This window comes from Apis florea, unplaced genomic scaffold (assembly GCF_048593485.1).
Source record: "Apis florea isolate Af1SG1 unplaced genomic scaffold, ASM4859348v1 contig_2291_pilon, whole genome shotgun sequence".
In the NCBI taxonomy this organism is placed as follows: domain Eukaryota; kingdom Metazoa; phylum Arthropoda; class Insecta; order Hymenoptera; family Apidae; genus Apis; species Apis florea.
This window is the reverse complement of record NW_028256553.1, coordinates 5122771-5140738: the sequence shown is the minus strand read 5'-3', so window position 1 is coordinate 5140738 and position 17968 is coordinate 5122771. Positions and strand designations below refer to the sequence as shown.

Below are 17968 nucleotides of genomic sequence, written 5' to 3'. Positions count from 1 at the left end.
GAATTTTATTTATATTTAGATTTGAAATTGATATTGATAATAAATATCATAAAATGCTGAAACTGAAAATAATATTAAGATTAAAATTAAAAACAGATAAAATTAAAACTAATAAAACGCATGAAATCTTTAAAACAAATAAAATTAGAAGTGGAACAAAATGACTTTTTGCATATATTTGAATTCATTAAATTTTTAGAATTAAAAAGACTAGAAACAAAAGATTTAGAAACAATTTCATAAACTAACTCAACATAAACTAATAAAAATAGAAGTTGAAAAGAAGTTACATACTTTTAAATGACATGAAAAATATCATTAATATTTCCTAATTGCAATATTATTTAATATATTTTAAATTGACTATTATAGGAATAATGTATCTGAATGAAATTACAATGGGTGTGAGAAGTTAGAATATGTAATTAATGTAAAACATTAGAATTTAATTACAATAAAATCAATACATCAATTTGAATAATTTAATATTGATATTATTATAGCAACTTTAATCTCGAAATAATAATATAAAAAACAAATTTTTAGTAAATGTATTTATGAGCATGTACAAATCAAAAATCTTTTCTTTATATATAAATAATGTTAGTAGATATTATTCTTATAAACTTATCAACAACTACCATTAATCAGTTTTAAAATTATGTAATATTTGAACCGCTGTATCTCCGAACACACTAGAGATGCATACGATTTTCTGAGATACTTGCAAGCGGAAAACGTTGCTTTTTAGAACGCATTTTCACTCGTGCTTCTACGTCTCTATATTTAGGTTATATATTCGGATAAAGAAGACGTAATTTTTCATTTTTTAAAATTGTGAAATATTTGAACTGCTGTATCTCCGAACATATGGAAGATGCATACGATTTTAAGAATTGTTTGCAAGCGAGAAACATTACTCTTTGGAACGCACTTTCGATCATTTCTATTCGTCTCTAGGTTTAGGTATTATATTCAGATAAAGAAGACATAATTTTGCAATTTTTAAAATTATATATATTTAAAATGGAATATTTGTACCGCAGTATCGAAAATTGCTGTTACGGCTAAACACTGCTTCGAAAATTAATATAATCTCGCCGAGTTACGTCAAATCCTGTTCTAAAAAATCGATATTGAACAAAATTGTAGTTTTTAGATACAAAAATAGCTGTTCCTGAATAACATCGAGTGGAAAATAATCAGTAACGTTATCTTGCACAAATTCGTTGAGGTAGGTAGAATCATGTCTCAAAAGGAATTTGATTAAAATTGTAATTTTTATCACGAAAATCGCTATTATGGTCTGCGTCGAAAACTATTAGATTGTCGTTTTCTAACATAATCTCGACAAGTTAAGTCAAATCCTGTTCTGAAAAATCGATTTCGAACAATTTGTATCTTTCAGCTCAAAAATCAATATTACTGCCAAATGCTATGTCAAAAACGATTAGATTGTTATATAGAGAAAGAACATGCGAAGAACAATTTTGTTCTTCAAATTGAATTATATTATGTTGGGTACAATTTAATATTTCATAAAAAAATTTTTTAATTTTCATATAGTATAAAATTATTATTTTAAAAAATATTTTAATTTAAATATACATATATGCATATAGTATGCATATTTATATGCATATTTATATGTATATTTGTACATAGGTATTTATATATGTCCATATATTTTTTAAATATTCACAAAAGAAAAAATCTAATATTTCAGATTATGCAATCTTGGAAAATTCAATAAAATTATCTCTTTCTATCCAACTATTATTCAATTACTAACACTTTAAAATAAAAAATTATTCAAAAATACCAAAAAATTTCTATAAAAATCCTAGAAAGAAGTAACAGATCATTTAGAAATAAAATAAATCTTTATACAGAAAAATATATCATAATAAATATTGAATTTAAAAAAATATAAAAGATATAAAAATATTTTTTTAACTAATAGTTTTACATCATAAAGACTTAATATTTTTTTCATAAAAGAAAAATTAAAACTCATCCAATAGCATATTACAAAATATGATTCAATTTGAAAAACAAAATCAATTATGTTAAATTATGTGTCTTTTAACTTTTATTTAATTTTTCGTATCATTATAATATGGCAGATTTGGAATCAAATGAGATATCCTGAATATATGTATATATAGAATATACAGAAATATATTTTTTCTTACAAAATTTTATTTCGCTTCATTATTCTTACAAAAAATCATTAATAATATTTCAATCAATTTAAATTATATAAATTATTGAATATATATAATAAATCAGTACATCAATTTTAACTCTATTTCACTTGTAATTAATGTTTGTTATTTTGATATGAGATTAAAATGAAATTATAAAAAAATAATAGTCAAAGTTCAATATCCACATTTTAATCAAATATTAATTCATATTTATTACTTATCATATATTAACTAAAAATCTATATAAATATTATATAATAATTTTTTTTTTATGTTGATATTGCATATGGACAATATTTTTATTCACTGATTTCTTAGAATAATATTATTTCTATATATGATTATCATTTATTATTATATAATATTTATATGAAAGTTATTTAATTAAACATGTATACAAATATTTCATCAAATTCAGACATAATTTCATATAACTAACTATATATCATTGAAATATCATTACTAATCATTAATATTTATCAAGAATATTAGAAAAAGAGGATAGATAAAAAGTATATAATGAGATAGTATATAAAATATATAATATCTAAAACTGAATCTTATATTTATATATATTAAAAACAAAATCTAGGTCAATAATTTTTCAATTATTAAAATAATGCTGTTTTATTTTTATCTCAATTTATCTTCTCGTTTGTATATTTCGAAAATAAAAAAAAAAAAATTAAAATATGTATGCATCTTTTATGGATATATATAATAAATATATATGATATTTAATATATGATATTAATTCGTGTTATAAATGTATGATATTCAATTTTAGTTATCTTTCTTCAATTCAATAATCTTATATTAAAATAAAAAATATAAATGAGATACAGATAAAGATTTAATTCAATGATTTATGTTCATGAATCACTGAAATTCAACTATCATTAATGATTTCTTGTACATATGAGAATTATTAAGATTGCATGTTAAAAAATATATTCAAACTTTTTAATTCTTTTTAAATTTTATGGAAGTTTTAATTTATTTTTATGGATTTTGACAAATAAAATAGAATATCAAACAATGATTCATGAATTTAAATGAAATATTTATATAATGATTCATTTATTTAATATAAATGTTTTTAATAATGGATTTAAATAAAATGATATATAATATCAATATTCTGAATTCATTGTAACTTATCAGTAAATTTTTTGTCATTTATTGAAAAAATAAATAATTCAAATCAAAACTATAGATTATAAAAATATTTGAACATTAGTATATATTTAATCATCTATATCTTTATTATTATATTTATATTTATTAGAAGAAATGAATTCAACCTTGTTTTGATAAAGTATTTATTGTATTTTATAAATATGAGTGATTTATTTAATTTAATGTAATACAATATTTTATTAAAAATTTAAAAAATTAAATGAAATCAATTATTTTTCCTGTTGAAATATTCAAACATTTTATAAATTTATAATAATAAAAAAAATAAATAAAATAGTAATTTTTTATAAAAATTAAATATTGATTTTAATATTTTCTTTTTCTATTTATAATTATTATTATATTTATTATTATATTTATAAGATATTTTGAGCAGTTTAAAATATTAAAAATTATTTTTTTGTTAACAATTTATTCTATATTTTATTTCTATTTTAGATAAATTTATTATTTTTCTTTAATATGTTTTTTCATTTTTTTCCATTCGATATTTTTCAATTATTTGCATGAGGGTATTAATGCAAATAACATATTCACAATCTTAAATGCTGTTACAAATCAGATAAATAATTTATTTGATTTAATATGCTGTATTAAAAACATTTTTCAATCACTGGATAAAATGGATGAAAAAAAAAAAATAATAATAATAATTATAAATAATTCTTTGTTTTATTATTGATCTATGTCGGGAAAAAACCAGGACAATGGAAAATATAAACGCATGATAAAGATATAATGTAAAAAAAAATAAAAAAAAGAAAAAAGTAAAATAGTATAAAGTATAAGAAAAAAAAGAAGAAAAAAAAAGAAAGAAGGTCGAATTTTGAAAAAATATCAGAATTAATAAATAAAAAGAAAATAAAAAATTAATAGAAAAATAAGAAAATATATAATGAATAAAAAAAAAATATAAAAATACAAAAAGAAAAAAAATGATTAATTATAAAAGAAAATTTCTGATTTTACAGATAAAATCAAGAATATATAAAGAAAATAAATATGAAAAATATTTTCAAAAATAAAAGAAAGAAGAAAAAATAAAGAAAAAAGAAAAGAATAAAAATAAAAATCATAAGTATAAAAAAGATGATGGAAATCATAGAAGCAAAATAAGAATTATGAATGAAGAGAAAAAAAAATAGAAAAGAGAAAAAAAAAGCAAAGAACAAAAAAAAGATAAAGAAACAAAATTAAAAGTTATAATTTCAAAAAAGAAATGATAAAAGAAAGGAAGAGAGAAAAGTTAATAAAAGAGATTATTGAAAGATAGTTAAAAATAGTTAAAATGGAAATGAATAAATAAGTAAATAAAATGGTTAGAAGAAAAAAAAAGGTATGGAAGATCGAGATGAAAGGATTCAAAAGAAAAGAAAAAAAAAAACTAATAAGAACTTTATTTCTAAGTAAAAAGAGATAGGAATTAGAAAAAGAAAGAAAAAATAGAGAATAATCAAAAAAAAAGTTTAATTTTTTTTTAATTCAAAAAATAAAAGAGGAATTTTAAATTGTGAATATGAAAAAAGAATAAAAAGTATCTCTCTAAACTTCTAAATCTGAATCTTGTATAGAAGATCAAATAAAAACTCAAGAATACAAAAGATGGAAAATAAATTTGTGATATATAGTGATAGACGTTTTATATTTATATTTATATTTAAAGTAAATACAATTTTACAATAAATATAAGAAGATTTAGATATAGATTGGATAATTTATAATTTATAATTTATACTTCATAGAAACAATTTAAGAATAAATTTTTGATTTCACTATATAAAATATAAAAATTATGTTTATAATAATTTATTTTGATTTTTTATTATATATTTGATACTTTTATTTTTGTTTTAATTTGTAAGAGACATTTATATAGATATTATAATATATATTATATAATATACATATATATATATATATATTAATTTATATATAAGAATATAAAAATGAATTATGATTAAGTAAATAAAATAAATTAATAAGATACATTATAATATGAAAGTAATAGAATATGTTATATTATATATATATTATGTATATATATATATATATATTGTATATATATATAATATATATTGTATACAATAAACAACAAACAGTCAAACATATTTGATTTATATAAAAGTCAAATGATATATTATAATTTATTCATTGTTTGATATAATTCCAATTCTAAATTATATGATTAGCCAATATTTTTTGTTAATAACTTGTTAATAAAATTATAACAAAAAGGAAAATGTTTAAAATTAGAAAAGAATTTCCACTCATGTTTTCACATTTTTTAAATACTCTGTATAAAACATAACATTTATATATATAATATTTCATATTTCAATATTAATAATTTCTGTTTTAATAACACTTTATTATTTACTTCATAATTATTTTATTTTTTATTTATTTAAAACCATAAATGTTCGTTAAAATTAAACACAAGGCTTTATAATGGCATATTTAAATAGTATGTATTATAATATCCAAGCACAATATTTAGAATCATACAAAATTCATTAAGAGTAAAAGTTTTATGACATTTTTTTTTTATTAAGTTTAATTTTTTGATATCTTAAAATTTTTCTTTACCTTAAATGAAAATATTTATCTAAAAATCTATATTATATAAAATATTAGCATTATCATATTTTATAGTCAGTAAATTTTCATTTCAATTTTCGTTTTTTTTCAAATATAATTGCGTCAGAATAAAAAATATTTATGTTAAATTTGCTTTTATCGAAAAGTATAATATCTCAAAAAATGTTTTCTTTATCAATGTATTTTTTTTCACAAAATTTAATTTTTGTTATTAATTAAAAATGAAGATCTTTTTCCTTATATTCTTGAACTACAAGTTTTAAAGCCAAAATCAATTTTATTTTATAAATTAAATTTTTCTTCGATATTTTAATTTCTTTAAAATCAATTTTTATTAATTTTTATTAATTTTATTTGCAAGATTTCCTGTATTATTTCATTTTTTTAATAATATTGATTTACTTCTATTAATATTTCTTTGTAAGATTTCTTTTCTTTAAAATTTTAATATTATTTTCTTTTAATACTAATTTTCTCTTGCATTTTTATATTTTTGATTTTTTTCGAATATCATTTTAAATATAAATAACTAATAACTATACTAAATTAAACTTAAACAATGTCTTAATATTAATTCTAATAATATAAATTTTTAAACATGATTTATTTCTAGTATTCAAATATTTTTGATTTTTTTTTTTTTTATATATCTGTATAAAAAAAAAATTTTCTCTAACTTCAATATATCGACTTCCTTTTAAAGTTTACATAATTTTGATATTTGTATTTTACTATAATTATAATATTATTTTGAAAAATCAATTGTAATATACATATTAATTGTTTTCATCGAGCATTCAAATACTTTAATTACATTAAATATGAAAAATTATAATGGAAATGAGAATAATAGTGACATTATCAAAAAAAAAATTTTTACAATAATGCTTTAATATCTTAACGTTTATTTTAAAATGAAAATTTTTTTTCAAAAATAGTACCAAAATCATCTCCTGCTCGTTTTTCACTTTTAACGGAAATTATGATAATTAGAAATGCTTTGATTTTATTTCATGGAAAAATGAAGATATCACCATATGTATCTCATCTATGTTATCATCTGAAACATAAAAATGTATTATATGAACTCTATTCTCACAATAAATTTTATCAATATTTAGTATATATCTATATTATCGATATCGATATTTATAATTAAAAATAACAAAATCTCATTATGAAAATAAATTATTTCTTTAAATTAAATATTTTAAATATTTAATAACATAATTAGAATATAGATAAAAATATAAAATGTATTATAAGATATTTTGATCGAATATCGAAAAATGTTCTCTGCTTAAATAATTTCTTGTTTATTATTAAATAATTATTGTTTGTTTCGTCACTATTTTTATAACTTCCACTTAGTATATTTAGTAAAGTAGATTTTGAAGAATTAATTAAAAATTTTATAAAAAGCTAGTGATTATTTCATTTCTCTTATACATATTACGTTACAGAGAATATTTGTATTGAAATTTCAAAATTTATATATTAAGTATCAATACTGGAATATATTATCATATTAAATATCAATATATTCCAAAACAAAATATCGATATTTAAATTGAAAAATATCGATATTATATTGCCTATCACTAGTCTATTCTATATATAAATTGTGATAATATATAAATAACCTTAAAAAATTAAATAGAGAAAAATAATTTCTTAATTATTTTAGGACAATTTCTGAATTTATTATTCATATACATATAACAATTTCTAATGTAAATTGTATTCTATCGAAATTTTTTAATAATGGATATTTTAAAAGCAGAAATAATGAAGAAAAGAAAACAATTGGAGGAAAGCAATGTTTTGGTAATATTTTATTCAATAATCAATTTATAATATTCTTTTTAATTATTTTTTTGTTTTATTTAAAATTAAAATAATATTACAGCAAAATAACAAAAAATACTTTAGAAGAAGTGAACTAATGACAAAAGATCAAAAAGTAAAAGAAATACAGGAAAATAATGATGATGATATTAAAATTAACACAGCTCATCAACAAGAAGATTCTGTAACTGATGGTAGTTCTGAACATTTAACATTACCTAGGCACGAAGTAATTAGAAGATTACGTGAAAGAAGTGAACCTATATTATTATTTGGAGAATCAGAAATAGAAGCCTTTAAACGATTAAGAAAATGTGAAATTCTTGAACCTGAAGTAAATAAAGTAAGTATTTAAAATATTTTAAAAGAATAAAATGTTTTTAGTGATTACTATAATAATTATTTTAAATTAGGGTTTTAGAAATGATTTCCAAGAAGCTATGGAACAAGTAGATCAAGCATATTTGAATGAAATATTAGCTTCTTCTAAACCTCAAGATCGTGATGGAAAAGGAGATGTACATGTGCCAGATGAAGGAGTTACTTATGAAGATTTACAAAAAATGTCCATAAAATTAAATAAGGGTGACAGAGATTTTGACTTAAATGTTATTACACAATTTATACAATTTTTAGTACAAATGTGGGGCAATCAATTAAATAGTAGAAGTACTGCAGAAAAAATGAGCACTAGAGGAAAAATGGCTAGTGCTACTTATGCCCAAACAAGAGAATATTTAAAACCTCTTCTTAGAAAATTAAAAAATAAGTCCCTCCCAGAAGATATTACTGATAGTTTAACTGATATTGTAAAACATTTACTTGAACGTAATTATATATTAGTAAGTATATTAATAAATTTATATAATATATACATAATTTTAAAATAATGTATATATTATAAGTTTTTTATTATAGGCGAGTGATGCATATTTACAAATGGCAATAGGAAATTCTCCATGGCCTATTGGAGTAACTATGGTCGGTATTCATGCGCGTACCGGAAGAGAAAAAATTTTCTCAAAAAATGTGGCACATGTAATGAATGATGAAACTCAAAGAAAATATATTCAAGCATTAAAAAGACTTATGACCAAGTGTCAAGAATATTATCCTACAGATCCATCTCGTTGTGTAGAGTATTCAAAAACATAATACATTTTATATAATATACAAATTACATTTTGTATAATATATAATTGTAAAATATTTAACATAATATACATTATTAATATAATATTTTATTTTTTCTTACTGATATAATTAATTATATTATATATAAATAATTAAATTATATATAAAAAACAATAAAAATTGTATTTATTTAAAATAGTAAATCAATTTGTATTTTCATACTAAATTAGAACTTATTTATACTATTTGTATTTTTAAATAATAAATATCTTAAAATATAAATAAACATCTTAAGTACTTAAAATTCTTAAAAAGAAAGATAAATTTTTAAAATAAAATAATTTGTTAAAAATAAAGAAATTTATAAAAATACGAATTATATTACATATTTTTATATTATATTTATATTATATTATTATTATATTTATATTTTACAATTTTTTTATTTTATATTAGATGTTAATTCATTTGATTTTCTTACTGCAGCTTCAACTGCATTCATCATAGAAGCTCTACAAATATAATTGATAATGTTATAATGTAATGATATACAAAATGGTCCATCAGATATTACTATCTTGTTTTATACTACTGTTATTATTGATAATAAAAATTGAATTTCAGAAAGGACACATTCTGATATTACTAGTTTTTTTATAATCACATACGATATAGTCATATATGAGTCATTTTTTAAAAATAGAATTATATATTTTTATTCTAAATATTCAATTTCATATAAAATATTTTTTATTATAGATGATAATATGGATAGAAATTAAGATGGTAATATCTGAAAAATTTATATAATATATATAAATTTCATGGTTATTTTACCTAACTTGTCCACATTCCATAGCATGTACTCCTGTAATAGTTGTACCTCCTGGAGAACATACTTCATCTTTTAATTGACCAGGATGTCTACCTGTTTCTAATACCATTTTACCAGCTCCAACTAATACTTGAGCTGCAAATTTTGTTGCCATTGGTCTTGGAACACCCATCTTCACAGCACCATCTGCTAATGCTTCTATAACAAGATATGCCTAAAGAAATTTTATTTAATTTTAATGTTTGTTTTAAAAAAAATATATAATATTAATTATACCTACATAAGCAGGACCAGATCCTGAAAGACCACCTATAGCATTCATAAGAGATTCAGGAACATTTTCAATTACACCAATATATGAAAATAATTTTTCTATCATAGTTTCATCTTGATTTGTTGTATTCATAGAACAATATACTAAACATTAGAAATTATAATTATTTTAACACAATATTATTTTATATATTTATATTATCTTATTTTATATCTTCTTTTACCTGTTATTCCTTCTCCAACCATCATAGGAGTATTAGGCATACATCTAATTATTCTGGGATATGTAACAATAGATTTAAGTTTCTAAAAATATTATATTAATTATTAAATTAAATTTATTTATACAAATATGGCTTATCTATATTTTTAATAATGATTTTACATTAGCTAAACAATCTAATGTAACTCCTACAAGAACTGAAACAAAAAGTATATGTGAAGCTTTGCTTGTCATCGTTTCTTTAATACCCTTAAGTGCATCATCAAACATATGGGGTTTCATTGCTAAGAATATGATATCACAATTATCTACTACTTCTCCATTTTTTAATGTAGCATGAGCACCAAGATCATTCCAAAAGCCTAAAGTTTTATTTGTACGAGCAGAAACCCAAACATTATCTGGATTTAAAATACCTATAATAAGAATTTAATTGTTATTTTTCGTATTACAATTAATCATTAATTTTATAAATTATATTAAAAAACTTTATTACCTTTACGAATTAAGCCAGCACCAATAGCACTTGCCATATTTCCACCACCAATAAAACCAACTTTATTTGATAATAAATAACCTTTATCCATATTTATTAAAAAATATTCAATATACATATATATATATACATATATTGTTTACAAAATCAAATATGATAAAATATATTTATCTTTTATTTCAAGTATTCTTAAAAATTCTAATCAAACTGACATTTAATGGCTTTAATAACATAATATAAAATATGAACAAAGTAAATTGCTTATTTATATGTTTTTGATATTCAATATTAATTATTTATTTATATATTTCAAAATTAAAAAATATATAATAAAAGATCTTGTTGAGACAATTTTAAGTATGTGATCGAAGAAAAGACACGAAGTATGAAAAGAACATAGAAAGAAACTTAAAAAAGATATTTATTGTTTAGATATTATTACTAGAATTTTTTTTTTATATAAAAATATAATTTCAAAAATATTAGTAATTTGAAAAAATTGTTTATATTTTCAAAACGATTTATAATAAATTTATATTCGATATTTCATCATTTTTATAATTTTTTATATGATATAATATATAGTACGTGAATTGTTTTTTATATGATATTTTATGATTTAATTATTTGTGTATTATATTTATTATAAAAAAATTAATTTTTAGTTCAGAATTCAGAGTTTTTATTTTATTTATTTCTTACATGTATGAAGTTATATTCATTATATTGATGGTACCATAATTAATATAGATGTGTTTTATATGCAATGATTGTTAATTAGTCCGTATTATATTTAAGTCTATTTCTTAAATATAGAAATGTACAGTACAACATGACATGAATTAGTTTAAAAGTACAACATATAACAGATTTATTATAATGGGTAATTGTATGCGAAACGTACTACAAAGGTTACAAAAGAAAAAATGTTCCGAAAAGTAATGGTTTTATATAATAAAATATTCATATTAATAAGAAAATGTTTATTTAATAATAATCTGATTTTTAGGACTATTATTTTGCTTATTTTAGGCCTTGATAATGCGGGAAAAACTTCGGTTTTAAATTGTATCAGTGGAGGTATATATATATATTTGGATTTGCAATTTTTTTCTGATAATTATAATTAATATAGTTAACAAAAAATGTTTTATAAATTTATAATTTTAATTATATTTAATATATACTTATGTTTTTAAAGTTATTAAATAATGAAATAATAATATATAATAATATATTTTTAGATTCAGATAAAAACACATTACCTACAATGGGATTCCATATAGTATCTTTAAAATACAAAACATATACTGTAAAAATTTATGACATTGGTGGTAGCTCTCAAATTAGATCTTTGTGGCCAAAATATTATAATGGTGTAAGTATTAATAATATGATTATTAATAACATGATTAATAAATAATAAATAATTAAATACAATTTAATATAAATATTACAAAGTTCTTACAGATCATAATTACATTTCATAGAAATGTAATTTTTTCATTTTTATTATGAATAACAAAATATTTATTTGATAATCATTTTTATTTTAGATACATGGTCTTATATATGTTGTGGATGCTAGTGATATTTCCCGTCTTACAGAAAATAAGGTTGTTCTTGGTGAATTAATCTCACATGAATGTATTTCAGGAAAACCATTGTTGTTGTAAGAAAATTAAATATGTTATTTATGTTTTTATATTGTTGTTTATGCATATTATTTGTAGATATAATGTACATAAGTGCATAAAATATATTCACATACATAACATGTTTGTTTTGATAAAATTTTGATACATATTCATATATATACATAATATTTTATAATAGGCTTGCAAACAAACAAGATATAAATGGAGCTATTGATGAATTAGATCTTGTTGAGAATTTAGATGTAGAACATGCTGCTAATACTATGAAGTGTCCTACAAGAGTAGAGATATGTTCGTGTATTTGCAAAGGAGATCAATCAAAAGATAATACAATTGGTATAAAAAATGGATACAGGTATGTAAAAAATTTTTATATTTTCTTTTATATTAAATATAATAATAAATTTAATTTTTTCTTTCATTAAATAAAAATAATTTATGCAGATGGCTGCTGGATATAATAGTAAAAAATTATACAACTTTAAATAGTAAACTTAAAGGTTTTCAGAGTACTCAACATGAAAAAAATATTGAAGTACAAAGTATAGCATTAGATTCACCATCAAGATTATCAATCCATTCCAATCCTTTTAAACCAATCAAAGAACTAGTTTTAAAAAAGGTAATATTAAAATTTTATTTCAAATTATTATATTCTCATTTTATCTATTGTAATTTTAGGAAGATGTTCATACAGCAAGTATTTCACAAAATGGTATGTAATATTAAATAATATATATAATAATATAAATAAATAAAATACTTTCTTATAATAATAATAATAATATAAACAATATGTGTAGGTATAATAACAAATGAGAATAAGTTAAAGAAAATATTTAAACATAGAAATAAGACTGCACCACTTACTACTGAAGAATCTGTCATTGAAATTAAAAATATATCAGAAAATGTTAAATTTACCACACAAACATTAGAATCGCAAAAGAATTTTCAAATGTTTTCACCAATATTAAATCCAATAATATTAGATACATATACAAATTCAGTTAGATTAAAAAATAATCGTCCATATACAGCACCAGAATGTACACAACATTTTGTAAATAAGATAACAGTACTTAACATTCCTGGACAAGTGACACAAGAATAATATTTTAAATTGTATTATTATCAAAAATAATAAGGGACCATTATTAAGGAATATGTATAATAATACAGATTCGGACGAAATAGATATAAAATCTAAAAGATGATTCTAAAAGCTAAAATAAACACATGTATAAATGCAAAAATATGCAAAAATGTTCAAATTATAAGCAATAGAATTATGTACTAAATGAAGTGAGATGGAAATAAAATATAATAGAGATAAAATTGTCTCACTTTATCACTATCTTATTTTATTTTCAATGAATATTTTCGCATACCAACTTTTGTGTTTTTATTTTCTTTAAATTTTTTATCTATTTTGTCCGAATATTCTGTATAATATATTTGAAAATGCACCAAGAAAAATATTTTAATGAATTTTATAATATATTATGTTTTTATAATATAAACATTTAATAAATGTTCGTTTTATTTTCAACTGATACTATAGAATAAAAATCAAAAATGTTTATTCTTTATTATACGAATAATTATTTATGTAAATAATATCTGTGTATAACTATTTGTGTTCTAGTCATGAAATATATTCATATGTTGATAAAATATTTTTTCAATTATTGTCTTCGATACACGACACAATGTATTTAAAATTTATATAGGTATATTTTATGACATTAATAAATATATCTTTTTTATTTTAATCTTTATTGTATCTATAGTTGCATACAAATTCACATACATGAAAATTAGCTAAATATCCAAGTTAGAATATACGAAAGACTTACAAAAGCTATAAAAAGATAGTAAAAAATTTTCGATTACATAATAGCAGTAAAAATACATAAAAATTGTATTGCAATACATAGAGCACATCAGTACATACTTATCACAATTTACAATACAATAAATATTATAAGTAATTTTATCTTATTTGTAATACTATCTTATTGAGCAACTACTTTATTATATATATTGAAAGATTATACTGAAAATTGTTATAGAAAGGAACAAATTTTATATAATGTATAATGTAAAAGATAAAAATTTATGGAAAATATTTTATATAAATTTCACATGTATAAACACACCATTGAAATATAGCAATCAAACTATTAAAAGTAACATAAAATTTCAATAATTGATATTTAAAAATGACATACTCTTATGAAAGACTGTTATATCACGTTTTCAGAAGTTTTATAGATCATAGTAATGCCATTTCAAATACAAATATAGCAATTTTTGCTATAATAGTAATATTTTTTTGTTAAATTCTTATTTATTTTCTTTATAATAATGCCTTTCTCAAACTATGAAGCAACATAACATTTTATGTATTAGCAATTCCAAAAGTATATGCAAATCGCTTTTCTTATTTTTTATTTATTTTCTTAACAATAGATAAAACTCGAATATTCGTTGCAATTGCACCTTATATAATCACAATTACTTTAATTAGGCAAGTTAAGTTTATCTTTATTACTAAGTTGAAAATATTTCATTTTTTTCATATAAGATAGACTATTGCTTGTTATGAAAAGACAAATTTTGTCCTTTTGACTTTTATACAAAGTGTAAATATATAAATTTCTTCAGTTGTTTGCATTATAATGATTAAAAAATAGTTTTTTTAAAATATGATGTCAAAATTTTATAGATAATATATACAAATTGTAAAATTTTGTTCATAAAGCAGCAATTATAAAGGCATTCAATTTTGACTATATTTATAAATTGATGTCTTAATTTTACTTTTCATTTGTACTTATTTTATATCTTAATCATATAATAGTTTTGAATATAAATTTTTAGATGACTATTATTACATTCATTTTATGCAATTTTCTAGTGATTTAGGAGTTGTTAAAAATTATAGTTTCTATAATTAAAGATTCTATTATAAATTTTCATTATATGAATATAAATCTTACAAAACATATGATTTGCATATATATTCATTAATTTAGACAAGTACAAAAATTTGTATATGCCATAAAAGCTACTTTGTATTGCTATAATATTTTGTTTTTTAATTTAAATATTACATAATATAATGGCAGTTTGTATAAAATAAATGCTATTATTTAAATGCTTTACATTGCAGTCACATCTAATAGAAATTGCATAGATAAAATATTATCTTTTAATTCTTAATAACAATGTGATTAATGTTACAAAGGTACGTAACGTATAATATATGTATGTTATATTTTATAAAATTCTTATATATAAAACGACTATACAATTCCGTTTTTCGGAGCTGTAAATTTTACCAGACGAGTTAACATTGATGTAATGCACGGAATTTGTTTTTGTTGATGCATTGTAATATTATCAGGAGTATTTGATTCAAAATCAATAGCAACTCGCTGACAAACAAATGTGAGCAAAGTTAATAAATCATAACGAGTACCATTTTCTCGTAAAAGTTCGCACAACGCTTGTATGAACCATGAACCGCGAGTAGTATTTCTCCATGAATAAAAACCTGTATAAATAATTTTTTTTTAACTAAATTAGAGAAGCCTAAAATTAATTTGAAAAATAATTTCTTTATAGATAACTAAAAATATATAAATATAATTTTTTTCTAAAGATTTTAATATAATTTTTTATATCTTTTAGAAATATTTTAGAATATCTTTTAGTTATATAACATGTAAATTAAATTAGTATATATCATTAAATTAAATTATTATATGACTAAATTATAATTTTTTCAATTTTATTATAAGTTATCATTGAATATCATTGAAATTCTAAATGTTTGTATTTATATTCAATATTATTTTAAATGTTTGTATTTATAATAAATAAATAAAAATAAAAAAAAGTTAATAAAATAAGGAAAATATAATATAACATATAAATTTAAATTCAAATAAAATAAAAAATAAATATAATAAATTTATTTTAATATTATATTATATTTACCTGGTATTGTGGAATAAGCAATTAAAAAATCTGCATGACTTGGTATACGAAATGTAGAAGCTGGTTGACCATCAGTTTCTGTACGTTCTTTCAATGTTATTCCAGCATCTAATTTATCTCCTTGGCAAGCTTGTATAAAAAATAATTTTGGTTTTCCAGAAAGTGTAGGACATTTATCAGCTGTAAAGTGAGCCCAAATAGAATCAGGTTTATATGAAGTATCATGAGCATAAAGTAATCCTAAATCTCCATGACTCAATATAGCTACAACTAAGCAATCATGTTGAGAATGATCCATATTAGCAACTGTAAAAAAAAAGTATATTTTTTTAAAAATGTATCTTATTTATATATTATCATGTAGATTTCAAGAAATAATATTTTTTTGTAATTAAAGAAAGTCAAAGATTAGAATTAAAGATTAAGAATTATGAGAATTATTATTTTAATTTATTTTTTAATTTAAATCAAGTACCTCTTTCTAAATTTTTCACTATATCTCTATGTGTACAATTATGAAAATCATTTACTTCAAAACCAAGATTTTTTAATGTATTGATAAGATTTTTACAATCTTCATTTGTTCCACATCTTGATCTAAGATGTGCAATAGTAAAAAATTCATGATTAAAAATAAGAGCTAATCCACGTTTTGCATGATTCATATTATAATATTTAGCGTAACGATCTGTAGGTGCTGTTTGTAAAGGACCCATAAGAGGGCTGACACTATTTCTGGAAAATAAAAAAAAGGCATGCTTGATATTTAAGTTCATCCAAATAAACAATTAATAATAATTAAAGCTATATAAAATAAGATATAAAGTAAATTATTATATTAATTATATAATTTTCTTTGTTTTATAATATAATTACAGTTTTATCTGCATATGTTATATTATTATTTATATTATTATTATTATATTATTTTATATATTATAAATTATAAAAATTGAATTTATAAATAAATAAAACTATTTATAATATTATAATATTTATAATCTAAAAATATATTTTTATAAAATTCTAAATTTCGTGCAAATAGATAACATATATTAATATACAATATGGGAAATAAAAAGAAAATATAAAAATAATATCTTATCTTACCTAGAACATCCAAATGCATCTCCGACATCATTATCATATTTGTTACTGTCATTTATAATATCTCTCTTTGTAGAGCACATAGTTTTACTTTAAAAGAAGTTTTCACAACAGAAAAAAGTTTTATAGAAATATCACACTTTACTGGCGTTAATATATTACGCACTATAGCACGCGTCGTGTCGTGACTCATTTACTCATATATGTATCTTTAGCTACTATATACTACTGTGACAAGTATAAAAACATTTCAATACAATGATATAGCAACGGCCATTATACTAACACAGAAGAATATATAGGATATTAATATATTCATCTTTGAAGCGTCAATTTTAAAAATTAAAATAAACACAAAAGTTGATATACAAAAATGGC

The 17968-nt window shown here is 19.6% G+C and overlaps 4 protein-coding genes across 10 annotated transcripts; 2 read left to right on the top strand and 2 right to left on the bottom strand.

The window, feature by feature from the left end:
- Positions 1 to 742: 742 nt before the first annotated feature.
- Prp18 (pre-mRNA processing factor 18) lies at positions 743 to 9193 on the top strand. 5 transcript variants are annotated; one of them, XM_086903421.1, is made up of 7 exons: positions 743 to 966; positions 1047 to 1234; positions 4382 to 5072; positions 7696 to 7835; positions 7918 to 8199; positions 8270 to 8698; positions 8775 to 9193. In XM_086903421.1, exons 4-7 carry the CDS (start codon positions 7773 to 7775, stop codon positions 9009 to 9011), a joined length of 1011 nt encoding a protein of 336 aa, XP_086759547.1. In that variant the 5' UTR covers positions 743 to 966; positions 1047 to 1234; positions 4382 to 5072; positions 7696 to 7772; the 3' UTR covers positions 9012 to 9193. The 5 variants fall into 5 exon arrangements, with proteins under 5 accessions (XP_086759547.1, XP_012342880.3, XP_086759548.1 ...); XM_086903422.1 differs by lacking the exon at positions 4382 to 5072 and having other exon boundaries at positions 750 to 966; XM_012487426.3 differs by lacking the exon at positions 4382 to 5072 and having other exon boundaries at positions 743 to 1234.
- P5cr (Pyrroline 5-carboyxlate reductase) lies at positions 6891 to 11722 on the bottom strand. Of its 2 annotated transcripts, none has more exons than XM_086903426.1 (6): positions 10818 to 11462; positions 10484 to 10737; positions 10323 to 10404; positions 10106 to 10242; positions 9828 to 10039; positions 6891 to 7068 (listed from the first exon to the last, which is right to left on the bottom strand). In XM_086903426.1, exons 1-6 carry the CDS (start codon positions 10933 to 10935, stop codon positions 7065 to 7067), a joined length of 807 nt encoding a protein of 268 aa, XP_086759552.1. In that variant the 5' UTR covers positions 10936 to 11462; the 3' UTR covers positions 6891 to 7064. The 2 variants fall into 2 exon arrangements, with proteins under 2 accessions (XP_086759552.1, XP_003694284.3); XM_003694236.3 differs by lacking the exon at positions 6891 to 7068 and adding an exon at positions 9367 to 9502 and having other exon boundaries at positions 10818 to 11722.
- On the top strand, positions 11522 to 14152 carry LOC100867321 (ADP-ribosylation factor-like protein 13B). Of its 2 annotated transcripts, none has more exons than XM_003694235.4 (8): positions 11522 to 11755; positions 11827 to 11897; positions 12062 to 12195; positions 12374 to 12489; positions 12654 to 12830; positions 12920 to 13097; positions 13157 to 13190; positions 13279 to 14152. In XM_003694235.4, exons 1-8 carry the CDS (start codon positions 11697 to 11699, stop codon positions 13587 to 13589), a joined length of 1080 nt encoding a protein of 359 aa, XP_003694283.1. In that variant the 5' UTR covers positions 11522 to 11696; the 3' UTR covers positions 13590 to 14152. The 2 variants fall into 2 exon arrangements, with proteins under 2 accessions (XP_003694283.1, XP_012342876.1); XM_012487422.3 differs by having other exon boundaries at positions 11531 to 11755; positions 11850 to 11897.
- A 208-nt stretch (positions 14153 to 14360) lies between these two features.
- Positions 14361 to 17968, bottom strand: LOC100867203 (caspase-1). The gene is made up of 4 exons (XM_003694234.4): positions 17594 to 17968; positions 16959 to 17218; positions 16484 to 16789; positions 14361 to 16037 (listed from the first exon to the last, which is right to left on the bottom strand). Exons 1-4 carry the CDS (start codon positions 17671 to 17673, stop codon positions 15787 to 15789), a joined length of 897 nt encoding a protein of 298 aa, XP_003694282.1. The 5' UTR covers positions 17674 to 17968; the 3' UTR covers positions 14361 to 15786.

Excerpts from the sequence above, each read along its gene's own strand:
- Prp18 (XM_086903421.1), top strand. The coding sequence starts at position 7,773 with ATGGATATTTTAAAAGCAGAAATAATGAAGAAAAGAAAACAATTGGAG. Across the intron at positions 7,836-7,917 it reads TGGAGGAAAGCAATGTTTTG|CAAAATAACAAAAAATACTT; the intron begins GTAATATTTTAT and ends ATAATATTACAG. Across the intron at positions 8,200-8,269 it reads TTGAACCTGAAGTAAATAAA|GGTTTTAGAAATGATTTCCA; the intron begins GTAAGTATTTAA and ends ATTTTAAATTAG.
- P5cr (XM_003694236.3), bottom strand. The coding sequence starts at position 10,935 with ATGTATATTGAATATTTTTTAATAAATATGGATAAAGGTTATTTATTA. Across the intron at positions 10,738-10,817 it reads TGCTGGCTTAATTCGTAAAG|GTATTTTAAATCCAGATAAT; the intron begins GTAATAAAGTTT and ends TTCTTATTATAG. Across the intron at positions 10,040-10,105 it reads CAGGATCTGGTCCTGCTTAT|GCATATCTTGTTATAGAAGC; the intron begins GTAGGTATAATT and ends AAATTTCTTTAG.
- LOC100867321 (XM_003694235.4), top strand. The coding sequence starts at position 11,697 with ATGGGTAATTGTATGCGAAACGTACTACAAAGGTTACAAAAGAAAAAA. Across the intron at positions 11,898-12,061 it reads TTTAAATTGTATCAGTGGAG|ATTCAGATAAAAACACATTA; the intron begins GTATATATATAT and ends ATATATTTTTAG. Across the intron at positions 12,196-12,373 it reads GGCCAAAATATTATAATGGT|ATACATGGTCTTATATATGT; the intron begins GTAAGTATTAAT and ends TTTTTATTTTAG.
- LOC100867203 (XM_003694234.4), bottom strand. The coding sequence starts at position 17,673 with ATGTGCTCTACAAAGAGAGATATTATAAATGACAGTAACAAATATGAT. Across the intron at positions 17,219-17,593 it reads GATGCATTTGGATGTTCTAG|AAATAGTGTCAGCCCTCTTA; the intron begins GTAAGATAAGAT and ends TTTATTTTCCAG. Across the intron at positions 16,790-16,958 it reads AGTGAAAAATTTAGAAAGAG|TTGCTAATATGGATCATTCT; the intron begins GTACTTGATTTA and ends TTTTTTTTACAG.